This window comes from Hakea prostrata, chromosome 10, assembly GCF_041222555.1.
Source record: "Hakea prostrata isolate BN-2017 chromosome 10, UWA_Hpros_2, whole genome shotgun sequence".
In the NCBI taxonomy this organism is placed as follows: Eukaryota; Viridiplantae; Streptophyta; class Magnoliopsida; order Proteales; family Proteaceae; genus Hakea; species Hakea prostrata.
The window spans coordinates 36844904-36867279 of record NC_142609.1 but is presented as its reverse complement, the minus strand read 5'-3'; the positions used below and the strand labels follow the sequence as shown (position 1 = coordinate 36867279).

The 22376-nt window shown below is 34.7% G+C and overlaps 2 protein-coding genes across 2 annotated transcripts; both read right to left on the bottom strand.

Moving 5' to 3' along the window:
• Nucleotides 1-1909: 1909 nt before the first annotated feature.
• Nucleotides 1910-4654, bottom strand: LOC149002704 (UDP-glycosyltransferase 74E1-like). The gene is made up of 2 exons (XM_089138166.1): nt 3998-4654; nt 1910-2817 (listed from the first exon to the last, which is right to left on the bottom strand). The coding sequence occupies exons 1-2, from the start codon at nt 4652-4654 to the stop codon at nt 2092-2094; spliced, it is 1383 nt and encodes a 460-aa protein (XP_088994292.1). The 3' UTR covers nt 1910-2091.
• Nucleotides 4655-5377: 723 nt separating this feature from the next.
• LOC149002703 (mogroside I-E synthase-like) lies at nt 5378-6910 on the bottom strand. The gene is made up of 2 exons (XM_089138172.1): nt 6263-6910; nt 5378-6173 (listed from the first exon to the last, which is right to left on the bottom strand). The coding sequence occupies exons 1-2, from the start codon at nt 6908-6910 to the stop codon at nt 5442-5444; spliced, it is 1380 nt and encodes a 459-aa protein (XP_088994298.1). The 3' UTR covers nt 5378-5441.
• Nucleotides 6911-22376: the final 15466 nt, after the last annotated feature.

Below are 22376 nucleotides of genomic sequence, written 5' to 3'. Positions count from 1 at the left end.
GGTGCAATTTTGACAGCCTAATCTATCTTGGCCTGCCTTATGTTCCAACAAGCTTTGTACTCTAAATTATAGCCCTAGGTTAAGGCTGGATTTCATGGTGGTACTTCGATAGGGCCAAGGACAGGTTAAGATTGTAGGCCAAGTCTTGATTGTAAACTGTGGATTGTCTTAGTCGAGCCAACACTGGCAAAGAAGAAACCTTTACCAAAATAGAAGTTTTGAATTGAATCTTTCAAATTTTAAAGAGCGAAATCCATGCCTTAACAAGATGTATATGTTGAGAGGAGACAAGAAGATAAACTAAATGTGAATGCCATCGTCGTTGTCTCCTTTGATTTTTCTATGCTTTATTTATTTATTTATTAGCTGATTCATTTATTTACGTTTTTTTCTTTTAATTTTGCTACCTACTCCTTTGAAGTTGATTTTTCTTTAAAAAATGAGATACTTTTATAAGAATGAGATGATTTCCAATCATAAAAGATAGTATTTTGGGTTTTGGACAAGTGTTATAAGGATAATATTTTTCTCCTACTATAATTTTTCTATATAATTATAAATTTATGAGTTTTATATATATATATATATATATATATATATATATATATATATATATATATATATATATATAAATTAACGATCAATTATCTCTTTTGAAAATCATTTATTAATACAATGTATAAAATAACATGAAGAACACTTTGGTCCCTTCACGTTTGAAATTTGAATATACTTAATGGCGGCTAACATGTTAGTCTGGTTGGAACTCACACGTAATATATTGTACTTAGGAGACCCAACAAAGTAGTACTTGAAAAACTTGAAAAAATTGATTTTTTTTTTGAAGTCAAAAGTTCAATACTTCATTCACAAACTTGAAAGAAAACACAGACACAAACACCAAACAAAAAGAAAAAAACAAGAGCTAAGGGATGGGTCGAACCCAATAAACTCTCAGAAAACCGGTTGTGACAACTACAGAACTAGAAACATGATAAACATATCTACCACTACCACTTGCGGACACACTACAAAGGTGGACACTGACGCAGACATAAACATGCCACAAGGGCTTACATTCCATATGCCTCAAGGACGGAAACAGAGCACGCCACAAGGGCGGATACAGAACACCCTGATAGGCGAAAACAGAACATGCCACAAGAGCTTACAAACCACACGCCTCAAGGGCGGAAACAGAGCACGTCACAAAGACGACCGAACATGCCACAAGGGCGCCAACTCAGTTGTTGAAACAAAAAGCACCGGATCTTGTTTCTAAACTTCCATCTTGAAACCGCAAACATGGATATCACCAGCAGAAGATGAACACAAATTGGCATAAAAAACACCAAATTCGAGAATACACGACCAAAGCTTGCATCAACCACGGTTCTGTTTTTTTTATTTTTTATAACCTAAAACGTTAAACAGTGAAACACAAAAAAAAAAAAAAAAAACAGAGATAAAACAATGAGGAAGATGCAGAGGAAAACGTTGAGAGTGAAAAAGAGAAAGAAAATTAGAGGTGGAGAGAGGCGGAAATGGATGGAAAAAAGTTGATCGCCTCAGGCGAAGAGAGGCAGAAAGAGAAGGAGAAAGAGGTGGAGAGCTTCAGTTTGAGATGAAACAGAGACGAAAAGATGATGGTAGAGAAGGAGTAAGGCGGAGGGAGGTGGAGAGAGGCGGAGATGGAGGCTGAGACAGAAAAACGGGACTGAGAGAGGCGGAGAGAGAGGTTCTCCGCCTCCTGAGGGCGCCTAGGAGTTGGCTTAAGTGCCCCCACATTGGGATTCTTCTGGGCTTCCACTGTCCCCCTCCGTAATTGCTTTTATTGTTTTGCATCCACTTGGTAAGTTCCCTTTACTGGTTGGGCTTAGCATATATAGAAAGAATAAATAAAGCTTTAGACAGGTAACTAATGAGCAATCTCAGATGTTACTGGTGAAGCCCAATTTTGATAACTAAGAACTCTTAGGAACTTCAACACAGATCGATGAGATCTTGGATTGATACAAGTAAATACTACAAATTCTTTAATTATCAGGAAACACAACCTTTTTTTTTCTTGGTAAACAAGAAACCAATCAATCAAGCACATAGAAATGAAGTCACAAATTCTTCAATGTTCTTATCTGAGCTTCCCCCTTCCTCTAAAGCCTCTCGAGCCAGCCCTTTCCATTTAAATGCATTTCTCTTAATTTGTTCTCTTCTATCTCCCTTATCCATAACTTTCTTTACACATTTCTCTATCTCTTCCTTCCTGGCAATCTCTTTCTCATCCAATTTAACTCTCACTCCTACTTCCCATACATCCACCACAAACTTAGCATTCATGGGTTGATCTGCCCACTGTGGCATCGCAACCATTGGCACCCCCAAGCTAAGAGCTTCCATCGTTGAATTCCATCCACAGTGAGTAATGAAGCATCCTACTGCTTTGTGGTCCAACACCTCCAACTGGGAACACCATGCAACCACCAATCCCTTCTCTGACTTGTCTTCAACCAAGCTCTTAGGGAGCTTTTTTTCCTCAGATTTTCTCACGACCCACAAGAAATGGTGGTTGCTACTACTCAAAGCCCATGCTAGCTCCTCCATCTGCACCTCTCCAAGTACCGCACTACTACCAAAGGATACATAGATTACAGATCCAGCTTCCCTCTTGTTTAGCCATTCCATGCAAGTCCCATTTCTGGACTCAAAAAGATTCAAACCATAATCTTTATCGTCTTCTACCCGCTTGTCCAGATAAACTGATGGCACAGTTGGTCCAATGGTCTTGATTGGATATAGATTTGACATCCATTTCAGTACCTAATGAAATTTCAAAGTGGTTAAAGATATGCAAAGCAATTCATATTTGAGAACTACCTACCCCTTCGTCGTCACAATGGGATCTTCAATTTCCCAATTGAATCCTAGAACACATCAATGATGCATTTTTTTCACCTTCAGAAATTTAGGGTTTCTATTTCAACCGAATCCCTCTCTAATCTGGACAATATGTGGACCACGGCTGAAAAGGATTTGGCCGGGAGCTCAAACCTGCTTGTGCCATTACAGAGGTTTTATTTTTTTATTTTTTGCCAAAGCCTTAGTTGGCATGGACTCGACACGAGGAGTTCATCAAAGATTGATGAGTATGGGTCGCTTATTTAGATAAATGGCTATGTGTTCTGGTTTTCAATGTTCTAGGGTTTGTTTGTCAAGCTTTTTTCTTTAGGGCTTCATCCCACTGTGAAGGAGCAGAATCCAGCCATGACAGCAACATAAGAAGTCTGCAAATCACAATAAGGGGGAAAATATTGCAGAATAGAGAAATTGCAAAAGGTTACTCAATAATGGAATAGAAATTTGATAATCCTGTTTCCCATCCTTGTCTCTTAATTTTTTATTCCTCCAAAGAGAAGTAGCAGAAGGTTAAACAAAAACCTGTTTTTGGTTGTCATAGATCAATAGCATGATTTTTCCAAAACCAAGAATCGTAAAGGCGAAACCATGTTCTAGAAACCTACTAGCTTTTTTAGTGACCCACTACCCATGGTTTGTTGTTGGTGCAAGAATCCCTCCCTCCCTGGGATTAGGCTGTAGACGACGAAACCATTTTGACAGTGATAATCTCCAACTAAGGTGTGCAAATTTGGAGTTAAGGATTAAGGCAAAACTAGGGGTATCCTTTTGAAAATTTGTAAATATTAAATCCTTTAGCGTAAATAAAGAATGTTATATTTATGACACAACCCCGTTCTTTTAATTAAGACCGGGTTGGTTTTTGAAATCTCTACAGTTTGCTCCCCAGAGGATATAGTTGATGTGCGCGTAAGTTGACCCACATGAACCTCAGATTTAAAAAAAAAAAAAAGAAAAAGTCCGATTCATCTCTGTTTCATTTTCTACAAGTTCAGCAGTACTACCAAAGCACGAATGCTTAACTATTCATATTAATGAACGACATATTAAACAAACTGAATAGAGTGATGGAAGATCTACATACCTCCTCTTCCAACTTGTCGAACGTGTTAATGAGAAGACAATCTGCGTTCTCAGCATTTAAAAACTGGTTCAAAACAGCATCGAGTAAAGCTGGATTTGAACCCCACTTGTAGATGAAGGATGATAAATCATGGGCTCCTAAAATTGGCAACCCAGGTAGGGAGACAGTGGGTCCTTCCACAGGAACACTTACTAGCCCTTTCTTCACATTGTAGTAAACAGCATCATTGGCACATGACTGAGTGAAAAATGAGGCTGTGAGCAACCCAAACCGCTTGGCCACATCTAGTGCCCAAGGTACATGAGAGTCATAGATGAGACACCTGAAAGGATAACCAGAGCTTTCCTGTTTCTTGATCAATTCAGCTAAGGTTTGTGAACCCACTGCTTCAAGACGCTCAAAATAAGCTGCTGGGCTTTCAGCTTCCTCCATGCCACCTTCATCAAAGCCATCAGAGATACCCACAACCCTAATATTTCTGAGTTCATTGTGTACAGACTTAGTGAGGAAGATGGTCATGGCTAGAGTAACTTTGAGTCCCTTGGAGGCTAACCGCTTACAGAACTGCACCTGTGGGTTTATGTGACCTTGACCAGAAACTGGGAATGCTAAAATATGGATTTCATCCCCAGCAGCCTCTTCTTTCATGTTCAGCATCTCTGTGTCTCTCTATCAGGGCAAGAAGTGAAGAGATTGAAAGATTGGTAAATATCTTTCCAGTAAAAGAGATGTGCTCTCTGGGTTATATAGAAACATGAAAGTTATCCTTTACTATGAACCAAAGCCGTTTAGATTCATTGTTTGACCATTCTTAGAAGGCTTGATTGCCTCAGAGGCTGTAATTAAAGAAAACAATCAGACGCCAAAGAGGAAAATTGGAACTCGGGAGCCAAGTCAAGGAGGTCTCTTTTTTTTCTTTCACGTGATGTAAGTAAGTTTTCCTTGGGGACAAAGTGAAGGAAGTTGGTCTTGGATAATGTTTTAGGGCATGTTTGGTTACAAATCTCTAGATTCATAAATGTGAGATTTATACCGGTTTTGATTGTGAAAAATTTGGATTCTTCTTTTCACAGTAAAAACGTGAAATTTGTAGATTTATGGGTATGGGTCTGGATTTCACCCTGACAAAAAAAATGCTAAACATTTATGTATTCACAAAAATCACATCAACTAAACAGTTTTTACGATGAATCTCACAGATTCAGGTTAACCAAACAGCTAGTTTTATGAACTACAACTCCACAAATTTAAAATCTATAGATTTAAAATCTTTAGACTCATGTAACAAAACAGATCCTTAACATAATGGACTCCGATAAACTGATTAAATTATTAAAAGACATTTAAAATTGCTATCTGAAAATAAACATAAGATGATAAACAGCAACGAATACTGTACGGTACATCAGCCCTTACAAATTTTTAATGAGAAGAACACAGCTAATCAAGCACACTGAAGTGAAGCTACAAATTCTTCAATGTTCTTATCTGAGCTCCCACCTTCATCTAAAGCCTCTATGGCCAGCCTTTTCCATGTAAGTGCATTTCTCTTAAGTTGTTCTCTTGTATCTCCGTCATTCATAACTTCCTTTACACATCTCTCTATCTCTTCCCTCCTAGCAATCCCCTTCTCATCCAATTTAACTCTTACTCCTACTTCCCATACATCAGCCACAAACTTCGCATTTGTCGTTTGATCTGTCCACTGTGGCATCGCAATCATCGGCACCCCCAAGCTCAGAGCCTCTGTGGTTGAGTTCCATCCACAGTGAGTCATGAAGCAACCAACTGCTTTATGAGCCAACACTTCCAACTGAGAACACCATGCTACCACCAACCCTTTCCCTTGCATCTTATCCTCATCAACCAAACTCTTAGGAAGCTTGTTCGCCTCGGATTTCCTCACTACCCACAAGAAATAGTGGTTGCTACTCCTCAAACCTGATGCGAGTTCCTCTATGTGCTCCTCTCCAAGTTCAGCAACACTCCCAAAGGATACATAGATGACAGATCCAGCTTCTCTCTTGTTTAGCCAATCCATGCAAGTGTCCTTGCTTGACTCAAAAAGACTCATACCATAATCTTTGTCATCTTCTACCCGTTTGCCCAGATAAACTGATGGCACGGTTGGTCCAATTGTCTTGATTGGAAATATCTTTGACATCCACTTCAGTACCTAATAAAATTTCATCAAGTGGTTAAACCATGGATAACGAAAAAGATTAGCATGAAAGTGAAGATATTCTGATAACCAGTAGTAAATACCTCATCTTCCAACTTGTCAAATGTGTTAATGAGAAGACAATCTGCTTCCTCTACGTTTTTAAACTGGTTCAGAACAACATTTAGAAATAACGGATATGATTCCAACTTGTAGACAAAGGATGGAAGGTCATGGAGTTCTAGTATTGGCAATCCAGGAAGAGAGACAGTGGGTCCTTCTACTGGAAGGTTCAGTAGTCCTTTCTTCACACTGTAGTAGATGGCATCATTGGCACAAGACTGAGTGAAGAATGTGGCTGTCAGCAAGCCAAAACGCTTGCCCACTTCTATTGCCCAAGGTATAACAGAGTCATTGATGAGACACCTGAAAGGATAGCCTGAATCTTCATGTTTCTGGATTAGTTCAGCTAAGCTTTGTGAACCCACTATTTCAAAACGCTCAAAATAAGCATCTGGGCTTTCAGCTTCACTAATGCCACCTTCATCAAAGCCATCAGAGATACCTTCAACTCTAACATTGTTCACATCCATGTGTGCAGACTTGGTGATGAACCGGGTTGTGGCTAGAGTGACTTTCAGTCCCTTAGAGGCTAACCGTTTACAGAATTGCAGCATAGGGTTTATGTGACCTTGGGTAGGAAATGGGAAAACTAAAACATGGGTTTCATTCCCAGCACTCTCTTCCTTCATTTTCTGGGTTTTCTGCATCTCTCTCCCCCTCTTAGAACACAATTGAAGATAATGTGAAGCAGTTAGAGTTGTAGCTATATATAGAAGGAATTTAGCTGTTCAAATACTGACGCTTATGGTACCCTTTGAATATCAATCTTGATTTCCAAAAACCTAACTCATGGGTTAGTTCTCAACCCTGATCCCTGCTCTTTCCAAGGGGTTAGGGTACTTTTTTTTTTTTTTTGGCAGGGTTTAGTGGAGGTCAAGGAATTTGACATCACTGCTTACGATTTCAATTCAAAATACAACAACTCACAGCTGATGTGATAGATTTATGTCCGGCCTTATAACGTGAACCTGGGAAAGAAAACACAATTTTGCATGGGTCATGCGCATTAAATGTATGATCGTAACTGAAGAAAACACAATTTTGCATGGATCATTCGTATTAAATGTGCACGACATTCAAGTCGAGATTTTGGACCGTCAGATCCGAAAATTCAGTCGAAATTGAATCTCGACTTTTAAATTTCAATGGTCGAGACAGCCGATTTGACGGCCCAAGCAAAGTCCAAGAAAACAACAAAAACAAACCGGAAAAAGTCACAGTAATTTAAAAATTTTGAATGGTAAGCATCAGCTTTTTGTGACCACAAGATTGAGATGGATGGCTACAACTTTGATGAACCAAGGGCTTTGGCAACAGCTAGCCCAAACGCTTCCACATAAGAAAGTAAATAAATCGAATTACAGCTAGACCATCATTATGGGATTTTATCATTCATACTCTAATTCTTGTAATACAAATAATATAAATAAATTTGGTCTGGCTCACATAGGGCTCACAACCATTACAATATTTTCTTTTTCAGATAAAATACTTATGTCTATTTTGAGACTTGAGAAGAAGTGAGAATGATCAAACCCCAACAAATTATTAAAGAAAACTTTAGACTTATGAGAAGCTAGAAAGCTTTTAATTATTTTGTTGAAACGGACTAGAGTGGCTTTAGATTTAGGCAATGCAGGCTATGACCTCCTCTATATTTCTCTTGGTCTATAATAAAAGAGAAAATTATATGTACACCTGATGAGTTTGCAAATTATTACATTTACATCTGCTAAATTCTATTTAATGATATTTAAAATCCTTATGTTTCAACTTTTAAGTATCATGAACCCCTATCTTGAAGCTTACAGCACTGAAAATTCAAAGGAGAGAGAACAAAAAATTGGAAGAAAGGGGTTGGAGAAAAAGATGAATTTTAAAGGAAACAATAATCAGAGTTGGAAGTTAAACATTCTTTATTGTTCTCAAAAAACCTCAACGATTATATTTATATTTGAGTGCAATTGTCCTCTTTTCATACCCTTCTACTCCTTAATAATCTCTAACATTACTTACCCTCACACTGAAATTTCACCCTTATAAACACTTCATTACAATTAATCAATTGATTTCTCCCATCTATGACATACTCGTAACATTAGGGTGAAGAACAACCATATGACTGACTCTTAAATAATTTTTTTTCAATTTTTTTTCACCTATAAGAAAATTTAATGAAGGTAAATTTATCTTTTTTGTTTTAAAGTTAACAGTGTTAGGTCTTGGGAGACTTTTGTAATATAATAAGTTCCAAAACGTATAAACTTACTAGTTTGCAAATTTAGGAATTACATAATCTAGGAATATATATGTAATTTTTTTTTAATTTGGAGAAAAATTCTAAGAATACACATTCATAGGTGAAATCATTCATTATAACTTTAAGCTGCGGTTTGTTTGAAAAGGTGGGGTGGGGGAAAAAAATATGTGGGCCCCATATATAGTAGGTAAGCGAGAAGAAAATGAAGGAATTTTGTGAAAAAATGAAATGTTAATTGTGGGTTTCACTTTTTACTTTTTCACACTTTTCTACAAAGTCCCACACATTTTGTAGGGTTTTGAAAAGGTTTGGAGTGGAAAAGTTGGCTTGTCACCTCATCAGACAAGTTTCCTCTAACTTTCCCATCTTTAGCAACCAAACAAACTACACTATTAGGATTTAAAAGAAAAGGAGTCCGGATCTGCACCCCGTCAGGAGAGCACTCCCGATGGCTTTACCACAATAAAACATGTTGAGACCCACAGGGATTGGTGATGTTTTTGTTTTTTATTTTTATGTTTTATTATTTATATCTGTGGGCCCCACATATTTTGTGGTGGTAAAGCCTTCGGAAAGCACAGAGTGCTCCTCTAACGGGATGCAGATCAGGATTCAAGGAAAAGTAACAAAAATTTAATTTTTTCAAGAATTTTCCCATCCCACCTCTATTCCAGCAAATAAATGCAGCTTTAGTAATAGTTGGATGTAATACATGTTTGGGCTTGATAAGTGGCTAAAAAACTCTAATTAAAATGAATTACTTGTATACCAAGAAATAAATATGAATTGCTGACTCATTGAAAAGAGAAAACCTCAAATTTCAACATATGATCTCTAACTTTGTCCCCAAGGAAAGTTCATCTCTCATGAATCATGAAACTAATGAAAATGAAAAAAAAAAAAAAACACTAACTTTGACCCTAGAAGACTTACTTCAAAAGATTTGTGAGCATGATTGTTTGGACCATTTTCATTGGAAAGGTTGTCAATCTTTCCACTACCTCCAGTGTCGATTGTGCCACATGAATAAATTGACTTTGTATTAATAAGAAAAGTAAAACTTTGACCAGAAATTGGAAAGATATAAAATATGTGTTTGGTAACGTTTCTGTTTTGAGAAATCAGTTCTTATGCTAAAAGACCGTTTTTTAATGTTTCTATGCTAAAAGACCGTTCTTTGCTTGAAAATGACGTTTGATAAATCCGTTATGAAAATATTTTCAGAACACTAATAATAGAATAAGTTGGTTTTTTTTTTTTGGGTTGAAAAATAAAGTTGGTGTTTGATAAACTCATTTTAAAGCTTTAATTTGAACAAATTTTATGATGTTATTGCAAAAATATTTTTACGTTTCTTTAGAACACTTTTCTTAGCGGTTTGTTCTTAAAGAATAAAAGAACAAACCGTTTTATTGAACGCTTCTAACCCGTTCTTCCATTCCCAAAAAACAGAAGAACGCCAAAAATGTTTTTTAAGAACATTATCAAATGCACAGGAAGAGAAAGTATGTCAATTTTGCCAACAAATACTCCTTAACTTGGCACCCAAGTAGAGCCATTTGTTCAATTTGGTCTCCCAATTTTCTTTTGCAGGTTTCTCCGAATGCCCAACCAATTAATCCATCACCAATGATTCATGGTAAAAGAGAACTTTTTTTTTATTATAAAACCAAAGTAGTGAGCCACATTTTTTAACTAAAAAGACAATTTAGATACCTAGCAATTTCTTCAGTTCTTCTCCAATTGGGAGAGTGAGAGAGATTCCAAAAAAAAATAAAAAAAAACTATACATGCTTGCAAACTATTACGCTGCATGCTTCGTGGAATTTATTCAATTGTGTTTACATTCTTTATATTTCAACTTAAATATTAAATAGACCTTTAATGTAGAATAATGAGATTAAGTAATGACTCACCATCTATTTTATTTATTAAAATTCCTAAAAAATATCCTCATTTACCCTTGAAACTGTTTTGGTTTGCAAAGAAATTAATAAAAAAAAATTTTAAAAAGAAAAAAGAAAAAAAGAATGAAAGAAAAAAAGAAAGAAAGAAAGAGAGAGAGAACAGGAGAAGGTGAAGAACAACTATAACTAATTTAAAAATTTTTTTATTTTTTTCATTTATAATTAAAAAGATTTAATAAAGGTAAATATATATATTTACTAATCTTAAAATTAACTGTGTTAAACATACATAAGGGAGTATTTGTAATATAATAAGAATATCGAACTTAAATCCGAGTTGAATTAATCAAATTAAATTGAACCGAAATTATTTTTTTGATAGAGGATCGACCATTTTTTGATTTTTTTAATTTTTTTTTGGGTAGAGAATGAGAAGATGAACCGAATTAAATCAAAGTGGATCTGAAATCTAAATTGAAATCATTTGAATCCATCCAAATAGCGGTTTTCGTTTGATGCAGTTCAGATTTGGATTAATGATTTGGATTCGAGTTGGATTTTGAGACAATTACCAACTTGTTATCAACCGCTATAACCCATTTTAAATAAAAACAATGGATAAATATCACTTACCTCCCCTCATACCTGGACAAATAGCACTTACACCCTCTTAGTTGGATAATATCACTTACCTCCCTTCTTACCTAGTAAATATATCAAACATCTCCCCCTATTAACTTTCTTCTTTAAATTTAACTTTTACCATTAAATATTTTTCTAAAACCCCAAACTACCCTTAGTTCAAAATATTTTTTATTTTAAACCCTAAATTACCGTAATCACCCTAGCAGTTAAAATACTATACTACCCTCAATTAAAATAATTGTTAAAAATTAAAACACCATAGTTAAAACTCAAATTATCTTTAATTATTTAAAGCCTAACATACTTTTTTTTTTTATAATATTTATCAAGCAATTAAAAAAAATAACTAATGAGTTATTTAATCAGTTAAATTTAGCGTGTAATGTTCACGATAATTTTTACCTAGCGTGTTATACTCTTTTTAAAAAATATTTATCAAACAATTAAAAAAAACCCAAAATAGTAGTAAGTGTTTAATTTTATCAACATACTTTTTTTTTTAATTGCATTTTTAATTTTAATTGATAGTAGTACGTTTTTTTTTTTAATTGTTTGATAAAATTAAAAAAAGAAAAAAGAAGGTATGTTGGGCTTTTAATTATTAAAGATAATTTAGATTTTAACTATGGTGTTTTGGTTATAATAATTATTTTAATTGAGGGTAATTTAATATTTTAACGGTTAGGGTGATTACGGTAATTTAGGGTAAAAATAAAAACGCAAGGGGCCCCACTAGCGCCCCAAATGGATTTCATGGAAAATAATCTAATCTTTCAATATGTTTATAGGGTATAATCGTCAAAAAAGTTCAAGTAATGCAATCAAAAACCAATGGGGTTGGCTTTTCATAAGGGGTGCATGCTAGGCCCCATTTGGGGGGCTCATAAAAAAATATATTTTTAGCCAAGGGTAGTTTGGAGTTTTAGAAAAATAAATTTAACGGAGAAAGTTAACATAGAGAAGGTGTTTGATATATTTGCTAGGTAAAAGGGGAGGTAAGTGATATTATCCAACTAAGAGGGGGTGTAAATGCTATTTGTCCAGCTAAGAGGGGAGGTAAGTGATATTTACCCTACAAAAATTTATAGGTCTTGGATCTTGCTTTTTGGGCTTAAGGTCTAAACAAAACCACTCTAACCTCTTTAACAACTTGTACCAAAATAAAACTTCTTTAACCTCTTTAAAGAGTAAAATAGCCAATTTTGATCGACAACTTAGATGTGATCATGGCCAATTCCAAGAATATCATATAAATAAATAAGCCAATTTTGATCCACAACTAAGATTAGTTAGGATTTATAAATCGCATTTAAAATTTTGAATGGATCTCTTGATGTCTAAAATTACATATTTCATACTCAAAATTTCAAATATTTGTTTAAATCCAAAAAAATTCTAAAATCTGCAAAAACAAAAAAAAAAAAATCAATGTAGCTCTATTCTAAATATGTAAAATACATGCTTTATACTATAAGATTTCACACATAACTATGCTCATCAGATTAATTGATCTATTTTCAGTCTTACCCGTGTCCTTTGTTCTCTAATTGCTACCAGAAAAGGAAAAAAGTTGTCTTTGAGTTTCTATTTAAACTGAGTCATCGCAGAAAAAGGTGTAAATAGGAAAAGGAAGAGTAAAGATCGATTACAGGAGTTGCATCTAACTTATAACAAACAGAAACAAAATTGAATTGAGAGGAAAACTGATAGATCGATTACAAAAAAGGAAGATGCACAATGCTAAATAGAAAAAGGAAGAGTAAGAGGATCTATTATAGAGATTGTGAAGAAATAAAGATTGAAAAGATCGACTAGAAAAAATGAAACTAAATCAAAATCACGACTCCAATTATGGAAAAAGAAATTGAAATAGATTAGGAAACAAATTCATCCAACTTGTTGATTTCAATGTAAGATGTGAGTCTTTTCTTTTCATTGCAATAGTGAAAAAGGCGACATCCTCATCCTCCTCATTCTTGTCGGAGCCATTGACTGATTGCAGAGGATTCAATAGACAATTTCCTTAAATAACAATACATTAAGGGTAGTTTAGAAATTATGAATTATTTAACCATGACTTAACGGAATCTACCAACGAAATGGAACATTATGCCATTTTATGAGACATTTTAGGGTGTCTTCTACCAATGTGATATATTTTTGGGGTATTTATAATTTTTTCTATATATTTTGAGACGTTCCTGAAAATTTTCCTTTTGTTATTATACTTATACTATATAATTATAAATTAATTCAATGATTATTGTTATTATCAGAAAAATTAATGATTGTTGTCATTGTTATTATTACTCTTCAAATATATTTGTTTTAAACATATTTTTTAAAGTCATCGATTGTACAATTGCAACATGGAAAAAAACAAAAGTACTTGACTGAGGAGTTGAAAGGATAAAATGGACTTTTTCCACATTTAATGATACTTCTAAATCTATTGAGAGAATGCTTTGATCTCAATACCTTTTCCTTTTGTTCTTCTCAAAGTCAATACTATTTCGCCGGAGTAAATCAACAAATAGAGATAGAAAGGAGTTATTGTATGAACAGGTGATACCAAAATGTAGAGGTTTCAAGCTGATGAGTAAAATAAAAACAATACATCAGCTGAGTCAAACCATGGTCGATCGGTTCGTCCTGATCAGGACCGGAGCGAGTAACCCAAATGTTATTTGAGCAAGAAGAAACCTAACTATTATAAAAATAAAAATATGAAGACAACGCTTCTATTAAAAATGAACCTTAGTTGAAAATCCATGTGACTTATATTTTTTAGTGCAACAATAAGACTCTCATTAACAGGCGTCACGTTGTAGTAGAGATCATTGTTGTTTTGTTCTTTTGGGTAATTCCAAGAATTATAACATTCACACTGAGATTAATTTCTTTTCTCTTAGATTATTGCTGTTGTTGGTTGAACTTACATTTATACTGCGAAAGGTTTGTCTTCATCACGATGCACATTTTAATGGGGTTAGAGACAAAGAAGCAAGATCTTTAAGAAGTAATTCACCCACAAATTTTCTTGATTTGGATCTTTATTATATTTTAAATGGAGACAACTGTACTCTTTGAAATCTAAAATTAACTATAAAATATAAGTTTTTAAGGATATAATTGACATTTAATATGATTTCTATAAAAGAGGGTAATGCCATTTTTTTTATTTATTAATTTTAATAAATGAATGGACATTACATATTCAATGTTAACAGTCACTTAATACCGTTAGAGTGAAGGGACAATAGTTAGTAATTTTACAAAGAATAAGATTTAATTAGTGATAAAACCAAAGTACAAGGAGACAATAGTAATTATTCTTTTTTTTTTTTTTTTTTTTTTTTTAATCAATTTCCATTATCATTTTGTGACAAATTTTCATTTTTGTTTGTGTTTGATATCTATTCAAAAACACTATTTTTTTTTCTTTCTTTCTTTTATTCAAAAGAATGAAGGAATTTAGAGTTTGGGCTGGCGACAGGGTTGGGACTTAGGGAAAAAGGGTTTTTGGTTGAATAAGGGGGGGGCGCCCCCCCCCAAAAAAAACAAAACCCCCCCCCCCCCCCCTTTTTTTTCTTTTTCCCCCCCCCCCCCCCCCCCCCTAGTGTTCCTATACAGGATATTATTTAGCATATTACATAGCTAAAATAAGTCCACCCACAACAAAGTCAAACCAGAACAGAATTGGCATTTTAAAGACAAACAGACTCCGGAGTTGCTATATGTGACTATAGTATTAATCAAAAAAGAAAGATCACTGGTTCTCATAGTCCTTTATAACTGCTTGCATTTCACCTTGTGACCTCCTTCGTTTTCTAAATCTAAATACTGAAACTGAACTCATGAAGTTAGATCTTTTTAGTAAAACAAAAACCTCATATGTTGTCTTTTACTGGCTTTCCTGCAATCACAATAATGTTATCATTAATCGAAAGAGTCTTCTATCTCATTATCTAAAAGACTAAAATGATCAATGCTAGGCGACAATTCAACCTTCTTCACCTCATTAAGCCGGAACATCATGATATGCAATAACTTATTGGGGTCAGGAGATGCTCTCCAAATCCAATAAAGTTTTGCAAATGCCAACGATAGTAACAAGTGACCAAAATAATATTAAAAACATAGTTAAGTTGGGTATATATCCATTCCACAGATCTAGCAATATTAATTCAAAGCTCAAGAATGGAATTCCCCTTAAATTCCTCAAGCCTTGAAAAAATGAGCAATCAAAAACCAAATGCCAACTAGATCCCTCATTTTGATTGCCAAAAAAACTAATGTTGCAACCAACAAGAGTTTGGTCTTACTAATTAAGGGGTTAACCTCTTTTTTTCGATTGATTACTTATGAAACTATTTCTAATATCAATCCTAAGAAGCTTGATAGCATGCTACAATTTATCAATTCTTCAATGGAAACTAGAAATTAATGAGGAAAAATTAGGTGGATTGATAAGCAATTTAAAAGGTTCATCAAAAATATACACTTACAAAACAAATTCCTGCAATGATTTACTCCAATGTCTGAGTGTTCAAAGTTTTATCATTCTAGAAAAAGAAAAGTTTTATCATCATAATTCTTCTCTAGCAGTGATAAAAGGTGAACTCAGAAAAACATGGATCCTAAATTTTTCACAACAGTGAATAACAAAGAAATATCATGCATATTTTGTTTAATTGCTCATACTAAATGCACGTTTTGTTCTGTTTTAATTGTTTTTCTTGGGTAATTACTTACTGATAAGGGTGAATGACACTTACTTCCTCTTTTATTTGTTCCAATGATACTTAAGACCCCTCTTAGTAGGATAATAACAGTTGCACATTTACATACCCTCTCACTTGACAAACCTAACAAACCCCTTCATTCTATTTATTCTCACAATTAAGTGGTAACTTTGTTATTAGATGTTCTTTAAAAACCCAAAACCCTTATCTAGGAGATTTTAGTGTAAACCTGAAACTATCCTCAATTATCCTAATAGTTGTAGATTAAAAAAACCTTCAATTGCCCTCAGTTAGACAGTTGATTTGATTGCTAAAACCCAAGAATGCACCTATAATGTGAAACCTAAACATATTATTTTCAGTTAAAAAAATAGAAGAAACCGACATCAACTTCGACCACCATTTTCCTTCAAACTTATAAAGGAACAATAAAAAATCCAAAATTTGAACGATCTGTTGAATAAGTCAGAGTTATTAGGTTCTCAAAAACAGAATAAGATGAGTTCCACTCAACTCCAGAATTATATTATACTTGTTACTCTTTTTTAACTTTATTATAAAAATTAAACCCTTCCTATGGTGAGCATTACAATGAAAGAAATTCTCTCTCAACAAACTTCAATTTGATATATTATATTGTATCAGTTGCCACTAACATACGATCATGTAAATAATTTCTTCCTCTTATGAAACTTCAACCCAAACTACCATTGTTGCTTCTTCTCCCCTAACTTCTCCTTCAAATGTTATCTCTCTGTTGCCTGTCAAGCTGGATAGAGGTAAGTACCTAATCTGAAAACTACAGTTCATGCCACTTCTTCATGCACATGACCTAATTGGTTATGTTGATCACAGTGTATCCCTCCTTCTCCTCCTAGAACATTATTTTCTTCTTTTAAGTTTCTCTGCTACTGCATCACTAACTCCCAACCCAGCTTACCTGCAGTGGCTGAAGCAAGATCAAATCATCCTAAGTTGGGTGATTGCTTCTCTTCATGAAAAGTCTCTCTTCATACTGTCATTCGCATAAATATATCTCATGAAACATGGTGCACTTTGAAGCCTATATATCCATCTAAGTTGCAAGCTCCTATGAATGCAATTGAAATACTATCTTTCTCAACTGAAGGAAGGCAACTCTTCTATGCTAGAACACATTCAAAAGACAAAGATCATAGCTGATAACATCACAGGTTCACATCCTCTGCGGCCAAATATAGAACGGCCATCTAGCAGCCTTGAATGTGAGTATGACACGTGTTTCAAGAATCACGTAGCCATTGGATGATTCATACCAAAAATTTGAAAGAAACTCCAACAAACCGGTACTAGTTTGCACGATTCAAAATCATCCGGACCGAACATCAACCAATAACCCTAAACAACCGTGAGTAGAAGGCAATGCATTGTCGTTGCTTTGTTTATCTATGCTATTGTAGAGACTTGTAGTTTCTTGATCTCAAAGGCAGTAGATTTGAAAGTCAAGCGATCAATTGTTCTCGAAGAGTGAAATTCTCGAAAGATTTCGACTAAAAGCAATATCAAAACCAGATTGCAGATTCTTTGCAAGAGTGAGTTGAGCCAATTGAGCCGCCATTGATGTGAAACAGAGAATAGGTGTGTTTGTGCTGGTAAACCCGATTATTTAAGAATCCACAACCTCCTTCACTCGTGATTACTCAAGGGTGTCACAGTTCACTTGTTCAATTCTAATCAAATCAAAATGGTGGTGAGACCAATGGCTGCCATGAGTCCATGACCAGATGAGGTTGTGGTTATGGCGACAAAGCATGTTTGATATGTGAATTAGTAGGTTATTTGATAGCTTTCTCAATTAGGGTAGCATTTAGTTGTCGTTTTTGGATATGCCGTAATGAAATAATTCCCTCTTTTATGTGATAGAAGAAGGATAAGCTCTCACAGTTGGGATTGTGACATTGGGTATGCTTTCAACGTTACATTCTTCTTCTACTAACATTGGTTGTTGAGATAGAGACCTTAAAACCAGTTGCTTGTTGCTGGTGGTGGTGAAAAACTCTCAGAGATTCACACGGGAACAAATGGGGCCAACATCTGATCAGTTTTACTTGGGAACATTGCAGGCAGTGGCAAGGAGGTAATGAAGTTGTTGATTCACCTTATCACAAACCAGCCGCATTTGAATGTCATAGATTCACTGTCCAAGCCTTCAACTGCATTCCTTACCCCCATTGAGCAATGCTACTACATATACAATTTCGACATCTCCGATGACGAACTGGATGGATATGAAACATGCAAACCAGTACTGGTTTTTTGGAGTTTCTTTAAGTTTTTTGGTCTAAATCATCCAATGGCTAGGTGATTCTTTAAACACGTGTCGTACTCACATTCAAGGCTGCTGGATGGCCGCTGTATTTTTGGCAGCAGAAGATGCGAACCCACTTGCAGGTGTAACCACTCCTGTTTCAAATAGAAAATAGTCTACAAGATGAGAGTTACTAAGAAACCAAACTCGTCAAAAAGTTTATAGTAGTCCAAAACAGTGAATTTTTTTTTTTTCAATGAGATAAAACAAAATATAGATCTATTAAAATAGTAACTACATTGTCTTTTGTTTTGGCCTTCCTGCAATCACAAGAGAATGAGAGTTAGCACACGGCTTCTCCATCTCATTAGCTAACAAACTACAATGATCAAAGTTAAGGTGACAATTCAACCTTCTTCACCTCATTAAGCCGAAACATTATGGTATGCCTTAACTTAGTGGGAAGGAGATGCTCCCCCAAATGCAATATAGTTTCAAAAATTCCAAAAATAGTAACAAGAGATTGAAAATAATATTAAAAACATAATTAAGTTAGGTATTTTTTCATTTCAGAGATCTAGGGATATTAATACAAAGCTCGAGAATCTAGTTCCCTTCAAGCTCCCCAAGCCTAAAACCAAGGGGACTGGCTAACCACACATTTTATGATTCCTCATTAAGATTGCAAAAGAAACTCAGACCAACAAGAGTTTGGTCTTAATTGAGCTTAAGCAGTTAAGGCTCTTTTTTTGTTTTTCAATTGATTATGAAACTATTTCTAGTATCAATCCTAAGAAGTCTAATAATATGCTCCAATTTATTAATTCTTCAATGGAACCCAAAAAATGAATTAAAAAAATTAGGTGAATTAATTAGTAATCTAAAAGGTTCATCACAAATATATACTCACAAAATAAATTGTTGCAATGGTTTACACCAATGTCTGAGTCTTATTGCTCGATGTCTTATCATTCTACAAAAGTTTTATCATCATAATTCTTTTCTAACAACGACAAAAGGTAAACTCAGAAAAACAATGGATACTAAATTTTTAGTGACAACAAATAATAAAAAATATCATGCATATTTTGTTTGCTCATACTAAATGCATTTTTTTTTTCAATTGTTTTCCTTGTTAGGTAAACAACACATGCCTTATGGTAATTACTTACTAATAAGGGTGAATGAATGATACTTATCTTCCTTCTTATTTGACCAAATGACACTTAGATCCCTCTTAGATGAATAATAACTGTTTCACACTTACATACCTCTCAGCTGGCAAAGCTAACAAATCCCTCCATTCTGTTTATTCTCACAATTAAGTGGTAACTTTGTTATTAGATATTCTTTAAAACCTCAAACTATCCTTACTTGGGGGATATTTTAGTGTAAAACTCAAACTACCCTCAATAATCGTAGTAGTTGTTGAAAAAAAAAAAAGAGAAAATTATCCTAGTAGCCAAAACCCTCAATTACCTCATACACTTAATTTGATTGCTATACTACAAGAAAAAGTGCTAGTTGCGACGGAGCTTTTGCCACGGAAAAAGTAAACCGTGGCAAAAAGTCTACCTATTGTCATGGTAACAAAATAACCGTAATATTTAAGTGCCTATATGCTACAGAAACAAATTTCCATGGCAAAAACTCCATATATACTACGCACAAAATTCCCCTTGTGTCTATTTCTGTGCAACAGCCCGTAGAGGCTCCCAGATGATTTGTTGAATGATCAAGTATTGCTTTGAGCAAATTCCTTATCCCCTTTTGAAACATTCCTTGAAATGTGTTGCATTTCTTATTTTTATTTATCATGTACTCTTGGATCAATCTCACATTGAAAATGAAATAATGGAGAATCTTCAAGTCCCACGACATGCATTCCAATTAGAGCTGTGCCAGTAAAATAGTTCTCGATATCTTGAATGGAACCTTCATATCGGTTTACTCTCATTATAATGTTTCAAATGAATGTAGTACTAATCAAATATTCATATCTTAATTGTGTATGCTAGCATTTCTGATCATGATTTTGTGGTGCAGCCTACTGTTATAATCATTTCAGTGGTTACTTGGTGTCTCTCTCTGCGCTGAGGCATGTTTATCTGGTCAAGGTTATGAGAGGAATATGAAAGAAGTCGATGGACATAAGGCATTACAAACTGCTAAAGGAATAACACAAGAAAGAGATCCCAAATTTATTTTTCACCTCCGCCTTGTAAATGCTGAGCAGAGGAGGGTGAATACTGCTGTTCTCTATGCAATGTAGTTTCTGAATTCGGAAGCTAATTCTAACATCAAAGGATGGATCTTATTGGCTCGACTATTCTCTGCTCAAAAGAGATACACGGATGCTGAAGCGACCATAGATACTGGTAAACTGGAGAGTTGGATAAGGGAGATTTACTACGGACCAAGCTAAACTGCAGATTGCACAGGGTCAGTTACAGAATGATGTTAACACATATGTACATCTGCTTGCTGTTCTTGGAGTTCGTGAGGATTACAGAATTGGGTAGGCTGTGTAGCTCAACTGCTCAAGTATAACTCTGATTCTCTAGGGTGCTTTAAGATGTTGTTTTGTAGCTTTAAATTTTTCTTGTTTCATGTTATCACAATGTGCTTTTTAGAGTTTAAACCTTGCTCTCGGGATGTTACTGTAGTAAGTCTTAGATTCACTATATTGCCACAGATCCTTTTAGTTTTTTATGGTGCCACTGGTTTGAATATTCTGCCACTGCCAAGAGGATTCAAAGACCCTGATTCTTCTTAATGTTGACTTAGTTTTTAGACTATGGTGATGGTCTTTGCACTACCGGCCATTCTTAATTTGTATCAACTGTATGATAGATTTTTGTGATGTAACAAGAAAGTTCTGTATTCTGATTTGGATCATGAAAGTTCTACTTGAAAATTTTGAGTTATAGTGCTGCATTTTGTGCAATTTGCAGAGGATTTACCACTGAACGTTGTGCCCTATATTAGGTACCATACATGCCAATGCCATTGCTGGGTTCCTTATGGAACTTGTATAGATAAGATTAGTTGTTGCTCATTTTTTTTAAATGCTGTATAGAAACCTGTGTGATCTCTTAAGCTTGAAAAGAGAAAAAAGAGAATGTTATACTTTTGTTGTAATTTTTTTGATGGAGAGTCCCTCATGTCAATGTGCTCTGGGTTCCGACTCTATCAGAAAGTATTGCTCTAGTAGTAATATATAAGCTATAGGTTTCATGGGTTCATCTTAAAGCAATGAGTAGTTGCATATTGGAGTTTCTGCATTTAACACACAGCATTTCTGTTGCACTGAATTAATGTCTTATGCAGTTATGTTTCTGTATTTAATGTTGCACTGGTTGGTACCATGCTTTTGTCAGGTTATGTTGCTTATTACACAGATAACTTGATTAGAAGGTGCAGTTATGATCAATACATATGGGCTTCTGCATTACTCTATTGGGATATTGTCTACTTGTTTTCCTCTCCATCTTGATGGTGCTCAGTTGTACATTTGAAGTCCCATGGCCATTACCAATTAGATTTGCACATCCAAAAACAGAAAAGTTTCTAGCACTTAGAGTGGGGATCGAGTATGTGGAACAAGCACAACTGATTCAATGATCTAATTCCTGTCTTTTAAAACAATGCACAATTATTTTTGTTGTATAATTGCACAAGGAGATCTGCTGAGACTATTCATGACAGAATCTGATAATTTTCAAATTTATGAATGTTATTATATACTTTTCATCAGATTACAAGTCATCTTACTAGGTCTAGGAGAAAGAGAGAGGGGATGTGAAAATGAGAATACTATTTAAAAAAAGAACATTCAAAAAAAAAAAAAGTATTTGCAACGGTAGGAAAATACGGTAGCAAAAAAGACAAAGACGTGGGACCCTCTAAACAAACTATTTGCTACGGTAACCTAATACGGTAGCATATAGTGAAATAGTTGCCTTCGCAAATCTTAACCGACGGAATTCCAACGGAAAGGTACTGTCAGGTTAAAGTATTTGCTACGGTACCAGAGCTTCCGTGGCAAAAGCCCTTATTTGTTGTGCTAATATCCAAAATGCACCTATAATGTGAACCCTAGACATGTAATTTTCAATTAAAAAAAAAAAAAAGAAAGAAAAAAAAACCGATATCAGCTTCAACCTCCATGATTCTTCAAACTTGTAATGGAACATTCACAAAATTCAAAATTTGAACAATCTGTTGAATAAGTTAGAGTCGTCAGATACT